This window comes from Vombatus ursinus, unplaced genomic scaffold (genome assembly GCF_900497805.2).
Source record: "Vombatus ursinus unplaced genomic scaffold, bare-nosed wombat genome assembly UNPS02014809.1, whole genome shotgun sequence".
NCBI lineage: Eukaryota > Metazoa > Chordata > Mammalia > Diprotodontia > Vombatidae > Vombatus > Vombatus ursinus.
In genome coordinates, this window is record NW_020954587.1 from 6,435,161 (window position 1) to 6,463,086 (window position 27,926).

At 37.4% G+C, this 27,926-nt stretch overlaps 1 protein-coding gene across 1 annotated transcript; it reads left to right on the forward strand.

Annotated features, from left to right (window-relative positions):
* Positions 1-246: 246 nt before the first annotated feature.
* ATP6AP2 (ATPase H+ transporting accessory protein 2) lies at positions 247-27,926 on the forward strand. Its single transcript, XM_027875594.1, has 9 exons — positions 247-362; positions 9,110-9,240; positions 14,256-14,387; positions 16,085-16,180; positions 16,489-16,626; positions 17,695-17,748; positions 20,186-20,335; positions 25,293-25,412; positions 26,667-27,926. The coding sequence occupies exons 1-9, from the start codon at positions 320-322 to the stop codon at positions 26,859-26,861; spliced, it is 1,059 nt and encodes a 352-aa protein (XP_027731395.1). The 5' UTR covers positions 247-319; the 3' UTR covers positions 26,862-27,926.

Sequence of the window (27,926 nt, forward strand, 5' to 3'; positions counted from 1 at the left end):
TGCAGATCAGCATAGGGGCGTGGCTTCCCCAGAAAAAACCAGCTACTCCCTCCCATTGGCTGATATTCCCCGTCAGTCACTGAAGGTCCCGCCCCCGTTCCCGGCCCAAAGGAAGCTGCGCCTCCACAGGGAGGCGGGTTTTTACAGCTGATTGGCGGAGAGCGTGGCAGCGGAATCAGCTGGGGGGCTGTGCGAGGAGGCGAAAAAGCAGAGAAAGGCGGGGGGCGGGATCTGGGAAACGTCATTCCTCTTTCCTCTTAGGCTCGGAGGCTGCGGCTGCGGGCATTGCTCGCGCTGTTGCTGCCGCCGCTGCCGGTTTATGACCATGGCTGCGCTCGCCCTTCTGGCTTTGCTCCTTCCCGGTAAGGAGCCCCGAGTCGTTGTGGGGAACCTGAGGGGGCCCCTGGCCACAGTGTGCCTCTGGATGTCCGGGCTCACGCAGACCCGGGAAGGAGAAGGGAGGGGGGCGGGGAAGAACAGAGTAGATAGAGGTGGAGGGACTAGGTGTGTAGAAGGAGCCTGAGGGAAAGAGGCAGGGGGTGGGGGATGGATGAAGGAGCGTGGGAGTGAGCACCTTGTAGATAGAGAGAGCAACCTGTGCGGGGTGGGGGAGATTGGACTGTGTCCGAGGAAGGGGTGGGGGTGGGGGTGGGGCGGGGAATCCTCTGGTCCTTTGGCAGAGGGAAAAGGGGGAAGTGGCCCTGCGGTCTGGTGCCGCAGTGCTGTCATTGCTGGGAGGGGTCTAAAGGTGGGGGAGGTGGAACCTGACAAGAGTCTCGTGACCTTGTCCGAGCCTCCTGCAACCACCACGCCCCCCCAATTGCCCCTCCTGTCCCCAGCCTCGTTTTCGTATCCCTCGACTCCCCCCTCCTGTCCCTGGCCTCGCTTCCAGATCCAAGCCCCCCAGGTCCCCAGCCTCGCTTCTAGATCCCCCTCCCTCCTCCCTCTAGGTCCCCAGCCTCGCTTCCAGATCCACTCCCCCAGGTCCCCAGCCTCGCTTCCAGCTCCACCCCCCCCAGGTCCCCAGCCTCGCTTCCAGATCCCCCTCCCCCCCTCCCTCCAGGTCCCCAGCCTCGCTTCCAGATCCCCCTCCCCCCTCCCTCCAGGTCCCCAGCCTCGCTTCCAGATCCCCCTTCCCCCTCCCTCCAGGTCCCCAGCCTCGCTTCCAGATCCACACCCCCAGGTCCCCAGCCTCGCTTCCAGATCCCCCTCCCCTCCTCCCTCCAGCCCCAGCCTGGCTTCCAGATCCACCCCCTCCCCCATTCCCCAGCCTCGATTCCACTGCGTGGGTACCTGGAAGATGGAGGTGACGACGGCTACAGCGACGATCCTGCAGTGGAAGCCATCTCTTCGTCAGGGGGGCGGGGGGGGGGTGTAGCCTGCCTGGAGGAGGAGGGGCATCGGGGTTGTTGCCTCCTATATAAATGGCTTGAGAAAAGGTGCTGCTTGCTACTGTTTAATAAGGCAGCCTCTAAAAAATGCACATCCCTAGCCCTCGCCCTTTGTCTCCCCAATATGGGAGAATCGTCCATCCAACCTGCCTCCTCTCTATCCCTGCCTGTTAGGGCAGAGATCCGTGGTCTGTATCTCACCTGTCGTTGCACATCTCTGGTCCTGTGGGGAGCCCATCCAGTCTGCCAATCAGCCAGTGTCAGTCACTAAGCTTTGGGGAGACAGAGACTTTTAACAATTCCTGCCCTCAAGGAGGGTACATTTTAACTGAGGCAACAACATGTAAATAATGTATGTAGAAGACATGTACAGATTTAATCCAACCCCTCATTACAACTAAATTGCAATTGAAGCTGTAGTGTCTGAAATTGCTGATAACTCTTAATATGATCCTGTGAAATTCAGTAAATCCCTTTTCTTCAGTGCAGTTTGTGCACAGTATGTCACATAACATTCTTTCTTCAGGAGTGAAGAGATTACTTTATTATTATGTCTTGGCCTCTGCAGGAGAGCACCAGTGATGTTTTTTCCAATATATAATGCCCACAACCATCCTATTCTGTGTTGGTAAGGAAAACACCTGCAATCTAAAACTAGTTATAGAGGCCTTATTTTTTTCCCCAGGCTTGGATTTTTAATAAAATTACAGATTTTTTGTTGCTTTTTTTTATTCAGAAAGCTGTTTATTTTGAAAACTTTAGTGTCTAAATTTGTATGTATATATAAGCTTAAAATGGACTTTAGACATGTTCAGTAAATTTAGAGTTTGAAAGTATCTGAATAGATCTTCTGATTACCTTATTTTATAGATGAGGGAACTGAGAGTGGAGAGTTAAAGTCATTTGCCCAAGGTCATAGAAGTTTAAATGGCGGAGAAGCTCTTTCTTAGAATCCAGTGTGATCTTTCCACCACAGTGTCCTCAAGCCAGTGGAATTTTAATGCTTACTTAATTCTAGTAGTATGGTTAGTGCTGTGTTGTTGTAATAGTAGGAATTTGGCTTAGGTTATTTTCTTGCCTAAGGTAAAATTATGTTTTGTATACATTTTGTGAAAATGTATTGGTATTTTCTTACTAGCTTAATCCAGCACACACAGCCCAAGAAACTGATTTAGTCAACTTTTGCCTTGGCTGTGCTTGTCAGCTGACAATAAATCATACTATTTTTCCTGGTGACTGAACGTATTTTAGTGAGAAATATCTTTAAGGAGACCAACTTCCCTGTTTGAAAAAAAAAGATATTTTCTTCTAGTACTTTGCAACAAGGTAGAATTCAACAAAGCAGAAGGTTTCAAAACCATCTTATGTGAGGCATGGTTGAAAGAACTAGATTCTTTGGTCTAAAGAAGCAATAGACATAACAGAAAGTTGCTATCTTTAGATAGGTGGAAGAGGGATTAGATTAGTTTGGTGTTGCTTTAAAAGTCAGAGTTAGGACGTGATAGATGAATATCACCAAGGTGGATTTCAGCTCATACAAATAGAAAAAATGACTTTCCAGCAATTGTAGCTCTCTTAACAGTGGAACAGAATGTCTTGAACTGAGTGTCTTGTTAAGTAGTGAGCTCCCTGTCACTCGAAGTATCCAAAGGTAGAGGCTAGGTGACCAGTCAGTAATATAATAGAAGGGAATCCTGCTTTGGATAGGAAATTAGATTTTATAATTAATAAGAGCCTTTTCAACTATGAGATTCCATGTTTCAAAGAATTTTTAAAATTGAAATTCTAGCCCCAGAAGATCTTCTGTATAACTCATAAGAACCAAAATAAGCTTCTGGGAGGAGGTTTGGTAGCAACAAGAAGGATTTGAGCCTGAAATTTAGTTATGGGGATATTCCCCCAGAAAAGGTATAAAGGTTGATAATTATGGAGAAAAGATTAAAAAACTAAGTAATTAAGATGGACATTTATTTGTGGTGTATCTAAGTGGTGAAAGGTAGGTAAGAGAACTTCTTTCTGACATGTTGTCTCTCTGCCCTGATTTCTGCCTGGATGATGGAAATTACAATGAAAGGAAAGGCACTAAAAATGGTGGTGGTGGTAATGAAGAAAAGGCATTTATTAACCACTTTCTATGTGCAAAGCACTTAGCCGTTTTCCTTTCTTTGCCATTGGGAAAGATCTAGGATAAGTGCTATACTTTCACCATAGTACTGTCTAAGGATGTTATGGGTAGAAATCTGGTCATAATGTATTTAGGACGAAGAGACTTCAAAAAACATGGAATTGTCTAAAGAGACCATAAATGGATGTCCTGGGAACTCTCTAATTAACTTAGCTTTTTGAAAAACGTTAATAAGAGATGGAATCAAGAGCAAGTAACAGGATGAATACAGTAGCAATGATTTTTAGTTATTAGTCATTTTAGTCCTGTGATTGCTGTGACTTTTAGACATCTTGGATTGTATGTTCATTATTCATCTTAAACTCACTATATTAAAAACTGAACTCATTTTTTTCCCCCAAATATTCCTCCTGCCTCTGCCTTCCTATGTAGAGGGTAATATCATCCTCCCAGTCCCTCAGATTCAACCTAGGTGTCATCCTCAGTTGTTGCCAAGACCTGTTGATTTCAACTTTGCAACATCTCTTATACCCCTTTCTAATTTTGATACTACCACCACTTTGATGCAGGCCCTTACTACCTCAGATCTTGACTTTTGCATTAGCTTCCAGTGGGTCTGCCTGCCACTAGGCTTTTCCCACTCCAGTCCATCCTTCATTCACTCAAAGTGATTTTCCTAAGGTATGGTCCAACCATGGTTCCTCACCCCGTCCCCTCTTGCTGTTCCCCATTGGCTTCTCTCTTGTCTTAAAGATCACATACAAATTTCTCTGTGTAGTGTTGAACCAGAACCTAGCCACTTCTACCTTTCCAGTCCTGTCATACCTTACTCCCTCCTACCTAATCCATTAATACTGGCCTCCTTACTGTTCCTGGAACAAGATACTCCATCCCTCAGCTCCAAGTATTTTCTCTGGCCATCCTCCATGCCTGAAATTCTTTTGCTCTTCATCTCTACCTCTTGACTTCAAGCCTCAGATAAAATTCTGTTTTCTATAGGAAGCCTTTCCCAATCACCTTTAATAAAGTGCCTTCCCTCTTAATTATTTCCTCTTTATCCTATATATGGCATTTTTGTTTCCTTATTGTCTCCCCCATTTGATTGTGAGCTCCTTGAGGTCAGGGGCTTGTATCCCTAGCACTCAGCACAGTACTTGGCACTTAGAAAGTGCTTCATAAATTTTTATTGACTGACAAAGTCTTGAAGGTACACCCCTAGTTATCGGGCCTTAAATGTCAGTGATTACCTAAATTTTAGCAGGGAGTTGGGGGGAAAGAGCATTTTTTTATTTTTTCCACTTAGATGTAAAGATAATTTTCAACATACATTTTTTGAAAGATTTTGAGTTCCAAATTTTTCTCTCTCCCTCCCACCCTGCCCCCCTCAAGATAGCAAGCAATCTGATAGACATCATACAAGAGCATTTTATTCCTATTATGTGCCAAGCACTGTACTAAGTGCTTTACAAATATTATCTGTTGTTCTTTTGTTCCCAAGCTGTCTTTTTCTTTGAAGCTTTGCTTGTACGATATTCTTTAAGGTTTGTGTTTTGAATATTCCTATTATTATAATAGCTTGTTATGGTGGGTTTCTTCTTTTTGTTTGCTCATTCTTTGAGCCCACTTTCTGACTACAAACTTGATGTTAGGACTGGGCTCTGTGCACTTCTGGAGGGAAACTCTGGGCTGATCCTATTGCTTCTTTCTTGGGGGTATTAAGTGTTATGTTATTCCAATATTTCAGGGACAGTTCAGGCTAGGGACCTGCAAACTTTCAAGGCTACCAAAATGGTCTGATCCAGGGCAAAATTTGATTGCTATCTCCCCTCTGAGCTTTGCAAGTTTCTCACCTAGATTTGGGTCTGAGCCACTGTAGACTATTGGTGTCAATGGACTCAGCCATTGTCAGCCAGCCGGTAAGCTAGTGGCATTGCTTCCTGCTACTCGGCCATATTGGTTCTACCCTCAACTGTTTATTGTTTCATGTTATTTTTGTAGAAAGATGGAGAGGTGTGAGCTAGGGAGTACTGTAGTTAGATGGATTTAGAACTGGTTAAAAGGCTTGGCCTCAAAGAAAAAAAATATAGTTTTTTTGTCAGCATTGATAGATGTCCTTAGTGTAGTGTTAATTAATATTTTTATCAGTGACTTGGTAGGTGAATGTATAGATAGCATGCTTATCCTGTTTTTGGATTACACAAAGCTGAGAGATATTGCTAAGACTAGATAGCAGTACTTTCATAACCACCTAGAACAAATTGGTCAAATTTAGTAAGATGAAATTTAATAAGAATAAATATAAATCTAACACTTGTTCAAAAAAATAAACTTTTCAGGTACAAGATGGGGGAGACATCGTTAGACAGCATGCTGTTTGTTGGGGAAAAAGGTCTTCTGCTTTTAATGGATTGCAGGCTTAGTTTGAATCAGTAGTGTGCTTTGGCAGCCAAGAAGGCTAATGAGGATCCTAAGCAGCATAGTGATAGCTAGCATTTATATGATGCCTACTGCATGTCAGGCACTGTGCTAAGCACATTATAAATATTGTCTTATTTGATGCTCACAGCAATCCTGGGAGGTGGGTGCTATTGTTATCCCCTTTTTATAGTTGAGGAAACTGAGGTAAATAGGAGTTAAGTGACTTGACTAAAGTCACACCACGAGTGTGTGTGTGTGTGTGTGTTTGTGTGTGTATATGTATGTGTGTGTCTGAGGTTGGGTTTGAACTCAGATCTTCCTGACTTCAGGCCTAGTACTCTATTCACTGTGTCACCTAGCTGCTCAGTAGCTTTTGTGATTTATTAATTAACATATACTGGGCAATATGTTTTGTGGAGTAAAATCCATTTCATTACAGTATGACATGAAGGAATGTGCTAGGCAGTCAGTCATGGAGTTGAAATCGTTTAGAAAAGCAGATTCTAGGTGAACAAAACACCATTTGATAAATAGATACTTGAGTGGAAATGTGGTTTGGCTACGATGTATAATTTCTCCACTAATGTCTAGATTGCAATCTTATGGGTATCTTTCTGTTAATTTTACATTGCTGATCTGCCCAATGTTCTAGCAGTTTTCCACTGCTACTTTTAATAATTTTTTTTGAACACCAGTGTAACACTCAAGCTGACCGCCTGTATATTCCTCACTCTGGAAACTAGCTCTCCACCTTTTCTGGTCATATATATGACCATATATGAAGTCATTAACACCATTTCCTTAGGAACAAGTAATAGTAGGCAATATGTGGTATCTTATTTGGACCTGTCATCTTTCCATTGTTTTTTAAATAACCTGAAATTCTGATTCTTTTGAGATCAAGGTATTTCATGAGTTATCGCCATCGATAGAGATAGATTGATATGTAGATAGATAGATAGATAGCATCATTGGGAAATTATTGATGCGAAAAAAGATGGGCTTTTGAGGTAGGGAGCAGCTAGCTGTCTTTGAAAGTATCATATAACTATAAATGTGAAGCACTTAGCACAGTGTCTCACATTTAAGTGCTATATAAATATTAGCTACAGTTATCATCATCATCATTATGTAGCATATTTGCCTCCCCCTATTCATCCCTGGTACCAGTTCATTGTCCGTTTGTGGCACCTGTCAAGACGTGCCGAGGAGTGGTTTCAGTAGGCTGTCTATCCATCTGTAGTTGATATGGGTGATACACATTCTTCTTCCACTTACTGATACTAAATTGAACAAGGTTGTACTTGTGTGGTTGCATCTACAATGGATTTCTGTAGGAATCATGACTGTAGGCAAACCAGGTAGAACTGCTTAAAAGAAATTAGACTAAACCTCGAAGAAATCTGCAGATAAATTTTAAATAAAAATGGAAAATGTGACCTGTTCCTAATACTGTCATTAGTATTGATTTTTATACTATCATTTCATATATTATTCTTAAGTATGGCCAAAACTTTGTAGGTCTGCAAGTTAATTGGATATATCTACAAAGCTGAGATGAGATATTTATTTATTTATTTATTTTTGCTTTATGGTGAGGCGATCGGGGTCAAGTGACTTGCCCAGGGTCACGCAGCTAGTAAGTGTTAAGTGTTTAAGGCTGGATTTGAACTCAGGTCCTCCTGACTCCAAGGCCAGAGCTCTATTCTATTCACTGCGCCACCTAGCTGCCCTTGAGATGAGATATTTTATAACAGCTGCAACACTGAAATGATGGATGAGTAGGCAAGTCCCTCAAATCATATATCCCTTCTATCATTCTTTAACTATGTTCAGTAAGTACCAGATATGTGTTATCACTGGTCTCTTGCCCTTACTAATTACTTCCTAGTTTTATATCCAGAAAAATTTTAGAAATACTTGCTTTAGTGAGTGTACTTTATTTGTTTATACCACTTTCTGTTAGTATAAACACCATTCTGAGGTTTTATATTTACTGTTGGTACCTCCAGAATTCGTTTACTGTTTTAGTTCTATTAACATGCTTATTAAGTTTTGACTTTTTTTTGTTTTTTAAGTCTGCTTCTATCATACCAAGCATGGCTAGACTTTCTATGAACTAGGAACCACTTTCTACATAACAGGAACCTGAAAATGAGCCTAGGCTGTTTGTATCTTTGCAGTCTGGGCAGTTCCCCCAATTTTCTCAGTACTTCAGTTTATGTTACTTTAACGTAATCGTTAAACTGAAAAAAGTGGTATGATAAGTCTAGATTAAAGAGCCATCAAAATAAGGAAAACCTACATTCAAATCCACCCCTGGACAAGTCACTTAATTGCTCAGTGACCAAGGCAACTCGTTTCTTAGAACATTCATGGAAATTATCTTCCAGAAGATCCATTGAAATCACAGGTTCTGTCCAAAAAAAAATATTTATATGTACATATGTATACATTGTGTGTATATGCACGTGGACATGTTCCACATAGTTCTACTTTTACCCGGCCTTCCCTACATTAAATTTTTCAGTCTTAGAGAATACACTCCTGGTCATATGTACCTTTCATTCCTTACCCATATGTGTCTATTTCCTCTGTAGTGCTTTGTAACAGATACCTTTAAAATACATATGTAGTAGTGTACTGCTTTTGAGGACCTGGGGAAAGGGAATAGAGGGTAAATCAAGAAAACCTGTATTCTTCCCATTTAGAGGATATAGTTGTTAGGGAATCTAGGAAAAGAAGAAAAATGGTGGCAATAAAGAATCCAGTATGGAGTATCAATAAGCCAGATCTCATGATTGACTCTACAGGAGAGGGGTAAAGGAGGTATGTGGAAGGCAACTTGTGATTTCCTTCTCTGATAATTTTAGTATAGGGATAGTAGTAGGGATTAGCATTGTGAAGACAACTTGAGAATGTGAAGAATTTGAGGGTAATGAACACTTTTGTGGGTCCTTTCCAATACCCCAAAGGGTTTACAATCTCATCAATATGTGGGAACTTCTTCCAGTAATGCATATTGCAGGTAATCCACATCTGCCCATCTGTTGAACTTTATAACCTTATGTAACTACCACAGGTTGTTCACTTCAGTCTACCTTTGGAAGTAGAGGTGGGAAATTTGCTAGTATTTAAATTATAATTAAATTAACCTCTTGTGTTTCTTTTTTAGGTGTACTGGGCAATGAGTTTAGTGTGTTAAGATCACCAGAATCTGTTGTTTTCCGAGATGGAAAATGGCCAATACCCGGAGATCGAATTCCAGATGTGGCTGCATTATCCATGGGCTTTTCTGTGGAAGAAGTATGTATACTTTCAATAAAATACTTGAAACTATTTGAAGTCACTTCTGTTGGTTTTTACTAAAGTCAGTCAGTCCATCCGCAGATTCTGGAAAACTTTGTTTGGTTTTGTTGCTAAATGATATTATTTTAGGTCTCATTCTATGAAAGAGACTACATCTACAAAGAAAATGGAATGGGACATGGAGTAATTAGTAAAATAGAGATGTTGGAGTTAATTTTCAAAATTACTAATTGTTATGGGTGTTTTACTTTTGTCTTTCTATATCCAATGCCAATGCTTTGCTTATGTAATATGCTTAATAAACGTTGCAATTGGATGTAGTTTTAATTGGTTTTGTTGTTTTAAAGTTGTTTGTAATAGATCTTTTTAAAACTGTATCTGATTCACCATCAAATGGCCTTGCAATTTGATTTGGTTTTCCAATACTGGTGATGGATTAATAGATCATTTGTGTGCCTGTTTGTCTGTAGCCCTTAGAACATTGACTCTGTTCATCTTAGCATCTTTCCCAGTTTGCTGAGTTTGAAACGAAATCAGTCTTTCAGATGGTTGTTAATAATTTGTGATTCTTTTAAAGACTGTTCTTATTTTTCGATCACTTGTTCATTAGGGAATGACGTTTGGTCTTATATAGTTACTATATACATATGTATTTGATTAACAGACAGGAAAATACTTATTATTGATGTGGGATTTTTCCCTCAGTCAGCATCCAAGTGCAATCAGACGTGATTTGTCAGAGCTAAGATCAGAATTTAGAAAAAAAGAAAAAATATGTCGTGTATGATTAAAAAGATTTAATCTTTAATTATTTAAATAAGTTATTGAAGATCAGAAGTGGGAGAGGGACAACAGACATCAACACCAATGAATAGTTTCATCCACAAGTTAAGCTAATGTAAATTAAATTTCATAACAGGAATACTGAGAGAGTCCAGAAAGTACATTAGTTAGCAAACTTACTTACAAAATAGAAATGGCTGTCAATGACAAAGTTAAAATATAAACTCCTCTGTAAAATCTTATGAAGGAGGGTGATTGATTATCATCTTTTAAAGCAGAGAGAAGCAGCGGAGGTTAAAACCGGTTTAAAGAAAGTTTGGCAAGATATCCAGCAAAGTTAAGTCATTCCAAGGACATTCAAAAGTGAAAATGAAAAGTGTGCTGCTACAAATGGAAGAAAAATGGATCGTCCTCTAGGTCACATCTGCTCACTGTGGAGTGCCTCCCAAGGCTGTGTCTTAGGCCCTCTTCTCCTCGCTCTCTTCTTCTCTTCTCATCTCTTCTCGTGCAATTGATTCTCAGATCTATATGACTGACCCTTTGTCCAGTTTTGCATCACTGGCTGCCTTTTGGACATCTCAAGCTACATGTCCCATAGACGTCTCAATCAAATTCAAAACAGAACTCGAAGTTCTCCCCAAACTCTTTCCCTCTTCCAGACTTCTTTATTACTGTTGATACCTTTTTCCCCATCACCCAGCTTCTCAGGCTTAGTGTCATCCTCAGCTTCTTATTTGTGCTCACCCAACATCTTCAGTTTGTTACCAAGCCTTGTCATTTCTACTTTTACAGCATCTTTCATATACATTCCCTTCTCGCCACTTATACAGCCACCACCCTGGTGTAGGCTCCCATCATTTTCCACCAGACAATTACAATAGCCTTCTGGTTAGTCAAGTATCTTCTCTCTCCAGTTCATCTTCAACTCAGCTGCCCAAGTCACCTTCCTGGAACATAAGCCTGACTGCCATTCCTTTATACAGTAAACTACAGTGGTTCCCTATTGCCTAATGATCAAATATATAATTCACAATTTGGATCTTAAAGTTCTTCATAACCTGGGCCTTCCCTATCTTTCCAGTTTTACACCTTACATCCAGCCCACCTTTTCTATTTTTAGCTCTTCCTTCTTTTCCTTGCACATAACACTCTTATCTTCAGACTCCATTCCTTTTTATGAGTTGTCTCCTGTACCTGCAGTGTTCTCCTTCCTCCTGTCCTGATGACTTCCCTGGATTTGGCTCAAATCCTACCCGCTGCAAAAGGCTATCCACAGCCCCTCTGACTGCTAGTGTCTTTCTGAGATTACCTTCTATTTAAACTGTATATATCTTGTGTATGCCTGATTGTTTGTCTGTTGTCTCTCCCAGTCTCCTTAAGGACAGGCACTGTGTTGTGTTTCATTGTATCTTCAGTGCTTAACACAGTGCCTGGCATGAAGTAAGCAATTCATAAATGCTTGTTGACTTTTTTGTTAAAAAAAAAAAATTTACAAATCTATTTCAACAAGCTGTTTTCTCTGTCAGGGGTAGTGGAAGCACCACACTTAAATCGCATTCCTTGAAGTGATAATAGAGCAGGGAGAAATGGTGCTAAAAGGAATAAAATATGGCAAAAGCAGCTAGATTGAACCAAGTATACATATCTATGTTAGAGGTAATATATTGAGGGACCAATATTAAAGGTAACTGAGAGGAGGGGAAGATACCAAAAGGATGGGGGAAAGCTTGGACCTTATGAATGTCCACCAGAAAGGAGACCAAGCAAACATAAAATAAGTACTGGCCTACATTCATGCCTTCTCAACTATACAAATTTATGAGTGTTACCCATACGCAGATTGAGAGGATCCTTGATGAGGGCACTAGCAGTGAACAAGCAGACTCTGACAGACAGTATTCAACAGTGAACCAAATCATTGTCATTTCAGTATTAACTAAAAGAGAATATAAGATCTTGTCGTACTTGCTGTGGACAACAAAAAATCATTTGATTCCTTAGAACAATATGCAGCCTTACAGGTACTTGTACGAGATCTGTCTGTGCCATGTTCATTCAAGATTCCTTGGAAGGTATTATAACAGAAGTAACCATTTAGTGACCCTCTAATGATAAACATCAGGTGAAGCGTAAGAGAGAAATATGTATGTTTGTCAAAGGTATTTACCGCCGTTAAGAGGAGATTCAGCACAGAGTCCGGGTGAAGGAGGGATTTCTTGTGGTTGGTCAGGTCCTCCAGATCTTCTTGTTTGTGGAAGATACCATACTGATTGCATCAGTTGCGCCTCCAAGGCACTGCTGAGCCTCATGGAAAAGATGTAATTACTCAAAGGAGTTTGGCTTGTCCATTCACATAGGAAAGACCAAGTGGATGAAGACTGTCGCTCAGATTTCAAAATTAATTTGAATGGAAATCCCGGAAAACTTGTCCACTTGTATTTGGGAGAGATAGTACAGATGGAAGATGAACTGGACATAGAGTTGAAAAGTGGGGAAGAGAGCAGGCTAGATCATTTTCAGGAAATTGCTGAGCTCTTTTTACTGACCTCATGCTTTACATGAAAGCAAAGACCCAGCTTTTCATTGATTTGTTTGTTTGTTTATTTGTTACATTTTGAGTTCCAAGTTGTCTCTCTCCCAACCTTGAATTGGAGGCCAGCATTTGATATAGACATATATGTGGAACCATGCAATAAATACTTCCATATATCAGTTCTTTCTCTGGAGGTGGATAGCATTTTCCTTTATAAGTCTTTTGTAGTTGATTTGGATGTTCATATTACTCAGAATAGCTTAGTCATTCACAGTTAACTCTTTGAATTCCTGCCATTGTATACAATGTTCTCTTGGTTCTGCTCATTTCACTATGCATTATTTCGTGCAAGTCTTTCCATGTTATCTAAAACACCTGCTCATCATTTCTTACAGACAGTAGTATTCCATCATATCTGGCTTTTCAGTATTAACATTTTATTAGTGTTGCTCTATGGCAGTAAGACATGGAACATCACTGCTTCCAAAGAATGAAAGATAAGTATCACACAAAGGGCAAATATGGAGGAGCATGGAAGATATGAGCAGGCAACAAAATATAATTATGGGTATGACATCTGTGTTCCTGTTCCATGTATTGGTATTTATGCCACAAAGCTGTGTATTACCAAACACCTATTTTCATAGGCTTGAAAAAGTACCTTCCTACCCTCAAAGTCCCTCTTTTACCATCTGTGTTGCCAGCCATATTTGGCAAATTTTACACCTTTAATATCAGGGAAACTATTCTTTGACACCAACTTAAGGAAAGTGACACGACATGTTTAAGGGCAAATTTATGGTTATAAATTTTCTAATTTGACTAAAAACACTGAAAATTTTATTGAAGCTTCTAAGCTATAGTAGCTATTCTTACCCTAGGTTTTTTTTTTTAAAACAGGACTAAATTCTGTAGTCCAAAAAGCATTTATTTGAATGGTTTTATTCTCTTATTTATTTACTTTTTATTTATTATTATTATTTAATACTGTGAGAGTTGATTTTTTTAGTGGAAGTTTTCCTGCCGCTGATTTAGAAACCCCAATATCTTTTCATTTTATCCTCATACGTGTTCCCCCATAAATTGTTCATAGAGTTCTACCTAATGTATTGGGAGACTTCTCTTGCTCTCTAAATTCATGGGAATTTAGAGAGGAAGAGAAAAATTCTCATTACATAATTAGCTGTCTGTTTTTCCATTCATATACTTTCTTCCATATGCCTTGCCTATTGCTTTTCATGTACAATTACAATCAATGTAACAATTACATTGTTAGTAATACAACATAGTCCGGGCCTACTGTGTTTACTGTGTTAAAGGGGAATGACCAAAAGATCTCCGTTTGAGTGGGAAGAGAATATTTTCACTTAGAGAATAAAATCATAATTTAGAATTTGAAAATCCCATAATTGATGTATCTCAAAAACTGCCCCCATTTTTATTCCTCTTAATATTTTAGTTTCTAGGGAAGATGGACAAGGAACACAAAGGTGATGATAAAACTCAAATAGCATTTCTTATTAAATGAGCGCCTTGTGTGATTGGAATACATACTGTATTAAATACAATTTATAGGTTTTCTGAAAATTTCACTCCTACTGCTAACCACGTTACTCCCTATTTTTTTTTAAGATGTTTTGGGGGGAACTTGCCTAAGTTGAAAATTAAGCCTTATTTTATGCTTTTAAATATTTAGGATCTTTCATGGCCTGGACTTGCTGTGGGCAACTTATTCCATCGTCCTCGAGCTACTGTTTTGGTGACAGTGAAGGGAGTGGACAGTTTGGGTTTACTCAAGAATGGTGTTGTTTCATACCCTCTTGAGAATGTGAGTATTTCAGATTGATTTTTGAGTGTTGTTTTATGAATAGTCACTAGGTGCTTTTGTTTCGTTTTTATGTATGTGTGACTTTTTAGCATATAGCTATTTCCTTATGTTTGTTTTAATAAGTTGATTAATATGAGGAAGTTATCCCCTTTTTTTCATAAAGAAAAATATACATAAATTATCAATAAACTTGATGAGCTCCAGATTTCTTCGATCTTATTATTCATTGTGGGCAGGATAGCCTTTCATTGTATGGATAAGAAGAATTCTCCCCTCATTTCTAAAGAATAGACCCTAAAGAAGTCGGGGAGAGGAGCTGGTGAAACATTAATTTTGTTGTTTGGGAGACATTGCCCACCAGTCATTCTGGTTAGAATTTTGCTTCCATACTTTTTTGTATGTGTCGTTTAGTGATTTTTTCAACTTCACGAGAAGAGTTTAAGAAGCTGCCGAGAGTGTGATAGAGAGAACTCTCAAGCTTAAAGAGGAACATAAGCCTGAATGTTTGGACATTGTGGTAGGCTGAAGGAAGCTGGTTGTAGCTGAATGCTTTTTTTTTTTTTTTAGGGCAATTGGGGTTAAGTGACTTGCTCAGGGTCACACAGCTAGTAAGTGTCTCAAGTGTTTGGTCTGAGGCCGGATTTGAACTCAGGTCCTCCTGACTTCAGGGCCAGTGCTCTATCTACTGCGCCACCTAGCTGCCCCACTAAATGCTTTTAAAAGATTTTTACACTCATCTTCCCCTTATAAAATTATATTGCATCTTGGATTAGAGAAAAAGTTAAATTTCATTTGGTGGACATTGAACGCAGAGAGGCAGAATTGCATGGTAAATAGAATGACCTAATAGGGATGACTAAATAGGAAGACCTAATCAGTGGGATTCAATTCCTTTGATATTTACCATGTGCTATGGAAAAGTCACTTGCCTCTTTGAGCTTCAGGCAACTCTGTAAAAATCTTATTTATAGACTGCTGAAGAGTACTGAAGTCAGAGGATCTGTATTCACATTCCTGCTCTATGCCCTGGAGCAAATCATTTCACCTCTCCAGACCTTAGTTTCGTTATTTGTAAAATGAGGAAGTTGGCCGGATGACCTCCCAGCCCCTCCCAGCTCTAGACCTGTGATCCTGTGGTTTTCAGTTTATGGTTGTAGTCTTCATTAGGAGGAGAGAAGTCCTGCACTGGACTCACAAAATTTACTGGCCCCTGATTAGGGAATGACTGGCTATTCGGAATCAGTGTCACATTTTGCTACTAGATTTTGCCGCTTTTGCATGATCTTTTGGTTTAGTAATACTTTGGTAGTTGCTTGTTGATTGATTAGAATGATAGAACAGCTGAATTTGGAGTCAAGGTGACCTATATTTATATCCTGTCTCAGACACTTACTAGCTGTGTTCCTCTGAGAATATCACTTATCTTCTCAGGACCTCAGCTTTCCTAATCTGTAAAAGGAGGGGATCAGATTTAACTTCTCAGGCCCCTTCTGGTGCTAAGTCTGTGAGTCAGTGGCATTTCCTAAGGAAGTGGTGACTTGGGACTCTTGAGTTTCTACGGATAATATACTTGCTTATATAGATAGAAGTGTCACACAAGCAATAGTCATCCTAATGGCCTTTTAAAATTCGTATCTAAACTATTTTTCTCTTTTTTGGTAAAAATTTTAAAATAAAGTATTATTCTTGTATCCTAGGCAGTTCCTTTCAGTCTTGACAGTGTTGCAAATTCTATCCATACGTTTTTTTCTGAGGAAACACCTGTAGTTTTGCAGTTGGCTCCTAGTGAGGAAGTAAGTAATATACTTTTAAAAATATTCTAAAAACAAAAATTGCCTTGTTTTCACACTTGTTTCTTGTCTTCATTTTTTCAAAAATTATTTTAGTTATATACTTGACAATCCTCAACAGAGACCCATATGTAAAGTCTGTATCGACAAAAATCAAATTTCCGTCATCTGTTTAACAGAAATAAGTACTTTATCATTAAGAAATCTCAGACTTTTCTACCTTGATTATAAACTAAAAGCAGCTGCTGTTACAAATTATGAATTAAAATGAATCTGCAGTGTGTGGATGAGCTTTAAATGTGTTGTTTCAGAGAGTGTATATGGTGGGGAAAGCAAACGCCGTGTTTGAAGACCTTTCAGTCACTCTGAGGCAGCTGCGCAATCGCCTGTTCCAGGATAACTCCATTCTTAGCTCTCTGCCTCTTAACTCTCTGAGCAGGAACAATGATGTAAGTGGTGTTGAGATAATTAATGAACAATGTTCTTCATTTTTCCCTTCCTTACATTGCTGAATTGAGGATAAACTTGGAATGGGGATGATGAACAAGAAAACCTAACCTTTCTTCAAAACTTTGGTTATAGTCATTAGTATCACATTCAGGTATGAAGATTGTCACCTTTCTTTAAAGGTGAGAATGTAGTGGCTATCTTTCCTTGCCACTGGTTGCCATATTTTTCTGGTTCATTCAAGACATTACAACAGTGGAGACAGTCTAAGTAGAACCCCTTCTTATCTACCAAGTCAACTAGCCGTCTGACTCAAGCCTCAACTCCGTTATATTTACATATGCATACCGTGCCTCTTAGGTCTAAACATGGCCAGTATCCTTCATGGAACTAATTAAAAATTGGCAAAAAGGGAAGTGAAGACTTGGGGCATTGTAATATACAGATATAGACTGAACCTGTGATTTCACTTTTATAGGGAACTCTCTGGTGAGGAAATGCCCTCTAACTAATTCGTATTAGCACCTTGTATGCAACTCTATTATGACTCTATTAGAAAGTTTCCTGAACTACTGAGAGACCAGGGATCACATAGCCAGTATGTGTCAGAGGCAAGATTTGAACCGAGATATTCCTGGCTTTGATGCCAGCTCTCCCCTCCTACAATACTGCCTTCTCATATTGTAATAAGACCACAAATTTGAATTGCTCTGGTGTCTTGGTGCATTTGTGATTAATAATGTTTTAGAGTAATATGATTTTTAATCATTAATACTTGGGTCATTCGTTTTACTTAGAATGTTTACTGTGCATTTGAAAGTTATCTTTAAGGGATATATTCCGTAAAAGATCATTGTGTAGATCCATCTGTGCTTTGCTTATGCTGATGTTATTTTGGTTATTTGCAATGTGTTCTAGAGAACAAAAATTCACAGTGGGTTAAGGCTATGTATAATTTTATATATGTCTATAAAATTATTTTCCTTATTAAATATTAGCAAACATGAGTCTCAGTTGACCCATTTTCTGGTAAAATGAAAGCTAATACTGATTTTATTTTGGTCTTCTAGGTTGATTTGCTATTTTTCTCTGAGTTACAAATTCTGCATGATATTGCAGCTTTGGTAAGTAGGTAACTTTAGTGTTAAAAGAAGGCTTTAAAATACTCAGTTTTCCCCTTCGTGTTACAGAAGGTAGTTTTTCAAGAAAGTCTCTAAAAGATTGGTGGGTGACTCGGAACACTGATTGGAATATGTGATTTAACATGTCTGATAAAAATCCCATCACAACTATTATTGCTTTTATATCTGAAGTTAGCATAGATTTGGATAGAATTTGCATATGTGTTATATTAATATATATTATTCATATCATGTATTTATGTGTGTGTGTATGTGGTTTTTTTTTTTAACTAGCCCAGTGATTTCATCGGTCTAGGGAACTCCCAGTTAGGAACTAAACTGTGCCTGAGACACAGAGGTTAGAAGTGACTTTACTTGGGTTATAAAACCAATATGTGTCAAGTGGTGGAACTCAAATCCAGATTCTAAGTCCAACTCTCTAGACACTATGCCATGTTACCTCTTAGGTGTTTAGGTGTTTATCTTAATTAAATAGCTGGTCTGTTAGATTTTAGCAGTGAGATTTTAGCTTTGACCTCAGCAGCAGTTTGCATGCTTTTAACCATTTTTCTTTTTTCCAAATTCTTATAACATTAGTGGATAGTTGATAAAGCAGTTAGGCAGCCCTTCTATAACTTAGAAGTGACTAAGGCATGATCTTCCCCCACTACTACACCATAGTGGCACTTATGTGAACATGAGGACAAAGAAACCAAGTCATAACTCATGTTTTCACAGCAAATCAGGGGCAAAATTAGAGGTACAGCTACCAAATATTTTCTTCATCCTGTTCTGTTCTCTTGAATGAACATCAAGGGCACACGTGCACACACGCATTCACACACACACACACACACACACACACACACACCATGTCCCAAAAGTCTTAGAGCAGTTTTAAACTTTAATACCTTAAGAAGTATAAATGCTACAAACTTACAAAAAAGAATATTTGAAAGGCTGGTTATTTAAATTTTTACAGTCTTAATGTATTTCTTGTTAAATTCAGCATAACCACCATCTTGTGTGATACATCTCACTCTAGTTGATTTTTGAGCTTTGTAAAAAACTTTAATCATCTGTTGCTCAGTGACTGACATGATTGCATTTAAAATCCTAGCCTAATCCATGAGTCTGAAAAAGTGTCATCTGGAAACTGTCCAACATGTAATACATAATAGCAACCTTGTTGAAATAAAAAACTTATTATTCAGAATTCACAGATTTTAAGTGTAAAGAAATTTAAATAATTAAACTTTAAAATTATATTCTTTTTAGTTTGTAACATTTACACTTCTGAAGTTATTAAAGCTTAACACAGTATAAGACTTTGGGGACACTATTCAACAGGTCTATATTTATGAAGTATTCAAGAGAATTGTGTTTGTGTGCACACACATGCCTGTGCACAGCAAGTATTGTGTAGTGGATAGAGGTAGAGGTAGGTGGCTAGCCCTGGAATTAAGAAGTCTTGGGTTCAAGTCTTGCTTCTTGATATATATTAGATCTGTTATCATGGACAAGTTAACTTGACTTCTCACTATTCCAAGAATCTATCAAAGACTATAAGTTACAGAGGGATTGCTTGACTGCATTGGTGATTTGCATACTTGGAATTTCCTAGGCAGATGGCATCATAGGTCTGTTTGGTGTATCCCATCTCATCCTCAACTCCCACTCACCCCCACCAGAAAAAAATTTCATGTATTTGAAATCAAGTTTAGACCACAAAGGGTCACGTAAAACGTAAATAACAATTTGAACTAATGTTGACTTTTAGTTTCATAATTATGTCATCTGAATCAGTGATCTGCTTCTAAAGCTTTTTAGTGATATTTTTTTTACTTTTATGCATAGGTACATTTTTCTATCTTAGTCATGATTCAAATTGATCAAAGTAGAGATCTGCACTTAATTCCCAAGTCTCCACTGGAGTTTAGTTGTAGGAATTTGGAAAAGAAAGTATCAAGGGTATGAGTAGTTCTACTATAGGGGACAGTCCCTCAACCTGTAAATTACATACTACCTTTCTTCACCCAGACCTCATTGCAAAATATATGTCAGTCCATCTGTTTGTTTAGCTATATAATAATCTACTTAGCATATTGTCTGTGTTAGTTTTTTTTTAATGTAGTAAGCAGGCAGATGCAGTGGAAATTAGCATTTAAATGACCAGAAAATATTTATTATATGTCTAGGAATTATCATTACTCCCCTTAGATTTAATGAAGAGTTCTTACTACTTTTATCAAACTATTGATGTCATGACTGTAATATGATACTCATCTTTTTATAGTCTCAGGGAACTAGTTGGGAAGTTACTAAATATCTTAAATATAGTTGTATCCGACTTAGCTCAGTTATGTATGAAATTTAGTTTGACGTAAAATTTTAAGTGAATATATTTGCAATTTTATTTGTTCTGTAACCTTTTCCTAAGTTGTCCCGACACAAGCATCTAGCCAAAGATCATTCTCCTGACCTGTATTCTCTGGAGCTGGCAGGCTTGGATGAAATTGGAAAACGCTATGGAGAAGATTCTCAGCAATTCAAAGATGCTTCACAGATCCTTACCGATTTTCTACAAAAGGTGACTTTACCAATATATAAAACTGAGGCACTAGTAAAAATAGTACCAAGAGAAATAAGCAAGGAAAGTACTTTATGCTTAAAGAACCATAGATAATGTAAATCCATCTGGTCCTGGGGTACTTTTCTTAAGGAATTCATTTATGAATGATTCAATTTCTTTGTTTAAGATAGAGTTATTTAAGTATTCTATTTCCTCTTATTTTAATGTAGGGAATTTATATTTTTATATTAAACATCCATTTTATTTAGATTGACAATTTTATTGGCATATGGTTGGGCAAAGCAATTCCTAATAATCATTTTTATTTCTTCTTCATTGCTTGTGAATTCACCTTTTTCATTTTTGATACTGGTACTTGGTTTGCTTTCTTTTTTAAAAGTCAGATTAACCAATGATTTATTTAATTAGTTTTCTTAAAAAACCAGCTCCTAGTTTTATTAATTTAATGGTTATTTATTTTCTGTTTTATACATCTTTCGTTTGATTTTCAGGATTTCAGTTTTGGTGTTTAGCTGGAGGTTTTTGTTATTCTAGTTTTCTTACTTCCATACCCAAATCATTGGTATGGCCTTTCTTTTATTGACATAAGCATTTAGAGATATAATTTTTCCCTAAGTATTACTTTGGCTGTATCCCACAAATTTCGATATCTCATTGTTGTCATTATCTTGAACAAAATTGTTAATTGTTTCTGTGATTTGTTCTTTGATACATTCATTTTTTAGCATAAAGTTATTTGGTTTCCAATAAATTTTAAATTTATGTTTCCTAGGCTCTTTATTGAATGTGATTTTTGTGAAGGTGCCATGCAGGGCTGGGAAATAGGTCTGCTCCTTTCTATTCCCATTCTTCCTAGTATTCTTCAGAAGCTTATCATATTTAACTTTTCTAAAATTTTATACATCTCCTTACTCCTTTCTTGTTTATTTTATGGCTAGATTTATTAAGATCTGAGAAGGGTAAGATAAGGTCCCTCACAAGTATAGTTTTTACTGTCTATTTCATCCTGTAACACATTTAACCCTTTCTTTAAGAGTTTAGATGCTATATTCTTTGGAGTACCTCTGTTCAGTATAATAATTCATCGTCATTTTGGCAAAATGTAGTTTCTTTATTTAACTCATTTAATTAGGTTTGTTTTTACTTTTGATTTTACTCTGAGACCTGCCTTTTTGCTTAAGCTGAAGCATAACAGATTTTTCTCCAGCTCCCTGTTTTAACTCTATATGTATCTTTCAGTTTCAAATGTATTTCTTGTAAACAACATATTGTTGGATTCTGGTTTCTCATCCATTCTGCTATCCTCTCTATCTTTTTCCATTTTGTGGGTGAGTTCATCCCATTTACGTTCACAGTTATGAGTGTTAACTGTGTATTTTCCTCCATCTTATTTTCTCATACTTCTCTTTTTCACCCTGTCTCCTCAAGAATCTATTTTATGTCTGACCACTGCCTCCCTTAATCTACCCTCCCTCTTATTTCCCTCTCCCTCTTTCTCTTACCCTCTTTCTCTCCTATTTTCCTGTTGTGTAAGATGAATTTCTGTACTCAGCTGTGTGGGTGTATGTTTATTCTTCACTTCATGAACCAGTTTAGATAGACTCAAGCATTACCCCTGTCCTCTCCATGTATAAACTCTTCCTTTCATGCCCTATTTATGTAATTTTTCCCATTCTTTTTCTTCTCCCTTTTCTCATCCCCCAGTGCATTCCTCTAATAGTTAAGAGTCTAACCCTTCCATTCCTACTTTGAGATCATCCCAGCATAATAGTGTCATACCCACGCACCTCTGTCCTCCCAATTAAGCTCCCTCTAAGAGCCTTTTTCTAAGGGGTTGTATGTAGAAACGTGAACATTTTTATCTTTTTTAGTCCCTTACAATTCTCCCTCATATTTACCTTTTTATGCTTCCCTTGCATCCTGCGTTTAAATGTCAAATTTTCTATGCAGCTCTGGTCCTTTCATCAGGAATGCTTGAACTCTATTAATTATTTCTTTCCCTTTCTCCCTCGCTCTTCCCCAATAGAATTATATTTAGTTTTGCAAGATAGGTTACTCTTGGTTGTGACCCTAGATCCTTTGCCTTCTATAATATACTATTCCAAACTCTACATTCTTTTAGGTGGTGGCTGCTAAATCTTGTGTAATCTTTATTGTCCCAGCTCACCCCCATCTCACTGTCCACAGACCTGTCTGTCTTTCTAAACCGCCCTTTGCTGGAAAAATGACTCACTTTTTCCTGACTTTCTTGGTCAAAACTCAGTTTGGTGCATTTTCTGGGTTGTTGTGGAGGAGTTGTATTGGGAAAGCTAGATAGAAATGTTGACTTTCCTTACCTCTCAACTTGATTCTGCCCCCTCTGCCGTAGAAAATAAAACTGTTTTTTTTCCTATACTTATGATTTCATTGAGGGAACTACCAGTAAGGAAATTCTATCTTCCAATGTAGATCAGCATCCTGTCTTTAACTTAGAGGCTTGGAGTTGCCAGAAGCAATGAGAAATTAAGTAATTTGCCCAGGGTTACAAAGCCAGAGGTAACCTGTGAATCAGGTCTTTCCTGTCTTGGGGTCATCTCTCTACCCATCATGCCATCCTGCTTCTCTCAATAAAAAAAAAAAAACTGGATCTGCTGGATCGTGATAAAGGAAACTCCTGGTTAAGAAAACTTTCTCTTCCAGTGCAGATTGGCACTTTCTCTGCAACTTATAATTTTAAAAAGTTGCTTAGAATGCTAGAAGGTTAAGTGACTGGTTTAGAATGTGTCAGAGACTCTTGAACTCAGGACCTCCTGGTTCCACGACCAGCTTCTCAATCCACTGTAACATATTTATATACTGAATGGCACACCAACTTATTAAAAAAGCTAACTGAATTGAAAGAGGCTAAATAATTAAATAGTCATTGAAAGAGATTTCAGTATGCTACGTTTAGACTTAAATATATCTAACAGATATATCATAGGATGATAGATTTAGAGCTGGAAAAGACCTTAGAGGTTTTTGAGTCTAATACGTTCATTTTACAGAAGAGAGAAATAAGGCACAGTGAAATTAAGGAGTTTGTCTGTAGTCACATAGTTTATAAGTATCTTAGTGGGATTTGAAAACCCAGGTTTTCTTGACTTCCACATTCATTACCTTAATCCTACCTACACTATTTTGAAAACAAAAAGGAAATTATGTATTTGAACAAAACATTGGAAACATTAGATATGCTAGCCATTGGTTATTACTGAATAGGAATCTTTAAGGATATACTTATTTTTCATTATCATGTGGAACCTTTACAAAATCTAATCTTGTGCTAGGTCATTAAAAAAAAATCTAGGGGCAACTCGGTGGTGCAGTGGTTAGAGCTCCAGCCTTGGAGTCAGGAGGACCTGAGTTAAAATTTGGCCTCAGACACTTGACACTTAGTATCTGTGTGACGCCGGGCAAATCACTTAACTCCAATTGCCTCACCAAAAAGCAAAAAAGAAAAAAAAATCTATAGGCAGAAATGTTTAAATGCATTCTTTAAAAACTGTAACAAAAAAGGTTAAAATCCATAAGGGAAATTCGAGCAAAAGATATAGACTTAAATGGGAACTAAATAATATCTAGATAATGAATGGGTCAGAGAATAATTATTATAGCTATAATAATATTATATAGTTATAATAATTATTATAATTATATAGAAAAACAATTATTACTGCATTTAATATAATGAGAAGATAATATTTGCCAGATGCAGCAAAATGGTCCTTAAGGGGAAAGTTCCCATTGACCACTCATATTAATCAAGGAAAGAAAGAGATGGCTAGTGAATTCTGCCTCCAGTTTTTAAAATCCTCAAATAATGAGAAAAATATAAATATTAAAAAATATATATCAAAGGGGAGACATACAAAATTAAAATCAGAACATAAAACATTGTCTTCAGAGAACGCAATAAACATGTTGGAAGAGATCTGGGGTAGATAGGAGGGGAGTTATTGCTATGCTAGCCTTTTATTTTACAGTATTTTTTCCTCCATCATTTTGTTGTCTTTAAATATTTCAGTGGATTATTTAAATCAGTTAGTTTAGTAGTGATGACAGATGAAAACAGACTTGAAGAAACTGCTTTAAGATCTTAGACTGCAGGAATGTTAATATCAAAGAGAAATAATTGTAACAAACTTCCCTTCATTTTGTACCTTTTCCTCTCATAGTCCTTCTATCTGGTATGAGACCTGGCTTTTCCAGATGACATGACACCCCTGGCCATCCTCTCTAGCACTGGCTGCACCTTCTTTTATCTCCTGCTGTGCTCCTATTCCCTATTAGTGCTGTGAGGGGAGTTGGAATACTCCTTGCTCCCCATTGCCATATCCAGACTCTTCTTTTACCACCATCATTCAGCAGCCCTTCATTCTTTGAAAATTTACTCTATCAAAATGTATTACCCAATACATGGTGTCCATCACCATTGGTCTCTAGGTCATTCTTCTACCTTTCTCAGAGTTTAGTATTTAGCTCACTGTCCTCCTCCCTTTCCTGACTTGTGCACTTTTACAAGGGGACTTTTATCATTCACTTTGATGCCTCCTCCGGCACTCTAACCTCTGACTTCCTCAGTCTCCTCAAATTCCTTGACCTTATGCCTTCACTCTACCTCAGCCACACATAGGGAAAATCTTGTCCTGGATCTCATCATTACCTACAAGTTTTCAATCTGTGTGATCAAAAACTCTTGACATTCCTATATCTTATCATAACCTATCATTCTATCTCTTCATTGTGCCTTTCCCTTTTCTATACTTTTCTTCTCCCTTATTATGACTTCCAATTCCTCCACTTTATTTCATTTTTCTCCCCTTCCATTCTCAACTTTATAGTTAACCAAATTTGCTTCACAGTGCCCTCTACTCTCAGATTATTTTACACATTTCTATTTAACTTTGATAGTAAAATAAGTAATCTTTCTTAGTTCGCAGATGAGATGTATGATCTTTATGGTGGGAATGCTGTCGTGGAAGTAGTAACAGTAAAGTCGTTTGACTCCCCCCTTGTGAGAAAGACACGTTCTATTCTTCAGGCGAAACAGAATGTAAGTGCATTTTATATACTGCTTTAGAATCAAGAGATATACTTTTTTTTGCTAACCAAATCATAATTCACTTTGAAGCTGCTCTACTAAATGTGTTGAATCTAAGCTGATTACAATTAAAACTCTTGAATTGCAACATACTAGTGATTTTGAACCATTTCTCCTTTTTGTTGGAACCAGATTTTGGTTTGGTAAACACTTGATTTTTCCATATGGGTTAGGGTCAGGAATGAAAGGGAAATGGTTCAGAAATAAAAAGGTAATGCTCATACTGTATTGCTATGTAATTACAATATTAGAAATTAATGGTGAAAATGTGCATATTTTTTCTTGGACACTTACTAAGGATATGATCCCCTCAATTTTAAGAGTCAAGTATAGAAACATAATTTGAAATACCCATTTTCTTTAGTGTATTCCTTTAGTATTCTCTAAATACTCATTTAGAAGAATGGTAATATAGATCATTCAAAACAATGAGTTGTTGATATGTATATATATATATATATATGACTTTTGAATAAAGTCAGATGTATACTCACCCATAGACATAGTCATCTTCATGTCCAACCACAATTTTCTCCCTATCCAGTTCCGTTGGGAAGTGGAATTAAGGATTTTAAAATAACCTCCTTATAGATAGTCTAGAGTTCACTGATACATGCACTTTAGTTCTGAAGAGAATTTTAAGGCCGAGCACTCTTATTTATTAATTTATAGTTTTTAAAATGTTAACAAGTCATGTCCACTAGTGGCTTAGGAAAGTCTTTGCAATTCAGGGAACCAGACAGAAAAACAATACTTTCCAGGTTGATGCCTTATACTGAAATTCACTACCCAAACCACATCTTCTTGGTTCTTTAAGGTGAACTGTGAGTTCCTTCCTCAGGCATTTGGCTTAATTGTGATAGAATTCTTTTACAAATGATGCTAGACTTCTTTATTACATAGAAAGTTTCTTCTCTTTATTTTTTAAAAAATTAAATAAAGTTAAATGTATTTGGTGAATGTAGAGTGAAGATATTTTAATGTACTTCAAATTATATTATTATCACTTCCTAATTAGTACAAATAAGAAATTTGATTTATGTAAAATATGGTAGTAGATGAAAATGGAAATTTCTTTGGGAGTTAAGACCTAACATTCCTAGCAGCACTATGTTGTCTGTGCCTTCCTGACATGTCATAATCTTTCGGACTACATAACTTTCTATGTTCAAATCTTTTCTTTCTTTTTTTTCAACTTAATTATAGAACAATCCAGGAAATCCGTATAATCTTGCGTATACGTATAATGTAAACTATGCAGTAGTCTTCAACATAATTCTCTGGATAATGCTGGGCTTAGCCTTAGCTGTGATCATCATCTCTTATGGCTTGTGGAACATGGATCCTGGATACGATAGCATTATTTATAGGATGACAAATCAGAAGATCCGAATGGATTAACCTTTTTCTGTGCCATCCTAATAAAGGAATATGGAAACCACCCATATTGTATTAAGATAAGTCTTTTGGTATGGTTTAAAGTGGATATTATATTTAAAATGTATTAAAAGACAAGATTTGTTTTCTATTTTGTGTGTACTTGTAACCATTTTTCAAAGTGGGTAATATTTAAGTGAAATTGTGACAATAAATCCTTCACTCTGCTATGTTATTACAGTGGCATTAAAATAATTTCATTCCATTTTGATTTTGGAAATATGCACTGGAAGTACTTTAAATATTTTTAAATGTTAGCCTGTGTTGCTCATCTATGTGGAACAAATGCACTGAAAGTATAATAGAAATTTTTTGCCGAGTTCTTTAACAGTATGGGTAGAAATCATCTTTAGATTGTTATGTATTATGAACTACTTGTAAATGTCTTAAGGTGATGTAAATATCTTGAACAGTTACTAGATGAAGGTTTTTATGATCTACAGAAGTCCTAAAATGGGGGAAATGCTTATACACATAGTTTTAGAAAAATATTCTCGTAGACAGAGGATAACTGGTTTTTTAACCTCTTTTGAAAGTTTGGTGATCTGATAAGAGGTGGTTAAGACCTAGGAAAGGAAACATGTAGAGTATTTGACTGGACTGGACCCAGGAGACCAGGGTTCTAATTCCACCTCATCCCATGTCTAGCTATGTGACACTGGAGGAGTCACTAACCTCTTTGGGCCTCAGTTTCCCCTTGTGTAAAATGAGGGGGTTGGACTAAATGTCATTTCGGTTCCTGCCAACTCTGAAATACTCTCATCTGTCAGCATATGGTATTGTGAATTCTTATAGTTATGCACACAGACATACTTTTCTGTATGGTGGTATTTTTGGGAATGGCTTGAGTTGAAAATCCATTTTTCATTTTAATGTCTGTTTTTCAACTCCTATATTAGTTGGTAAGGTTGGTGTTAACAATTTCATTCTACAGAATGCGAGATGGATGATTCCTACTTTTTGAATGTGGACCAATGTTATCAAGCTTATAAGTGACTGAAATAAATAAAAGTTGATAAGGATTGCAAA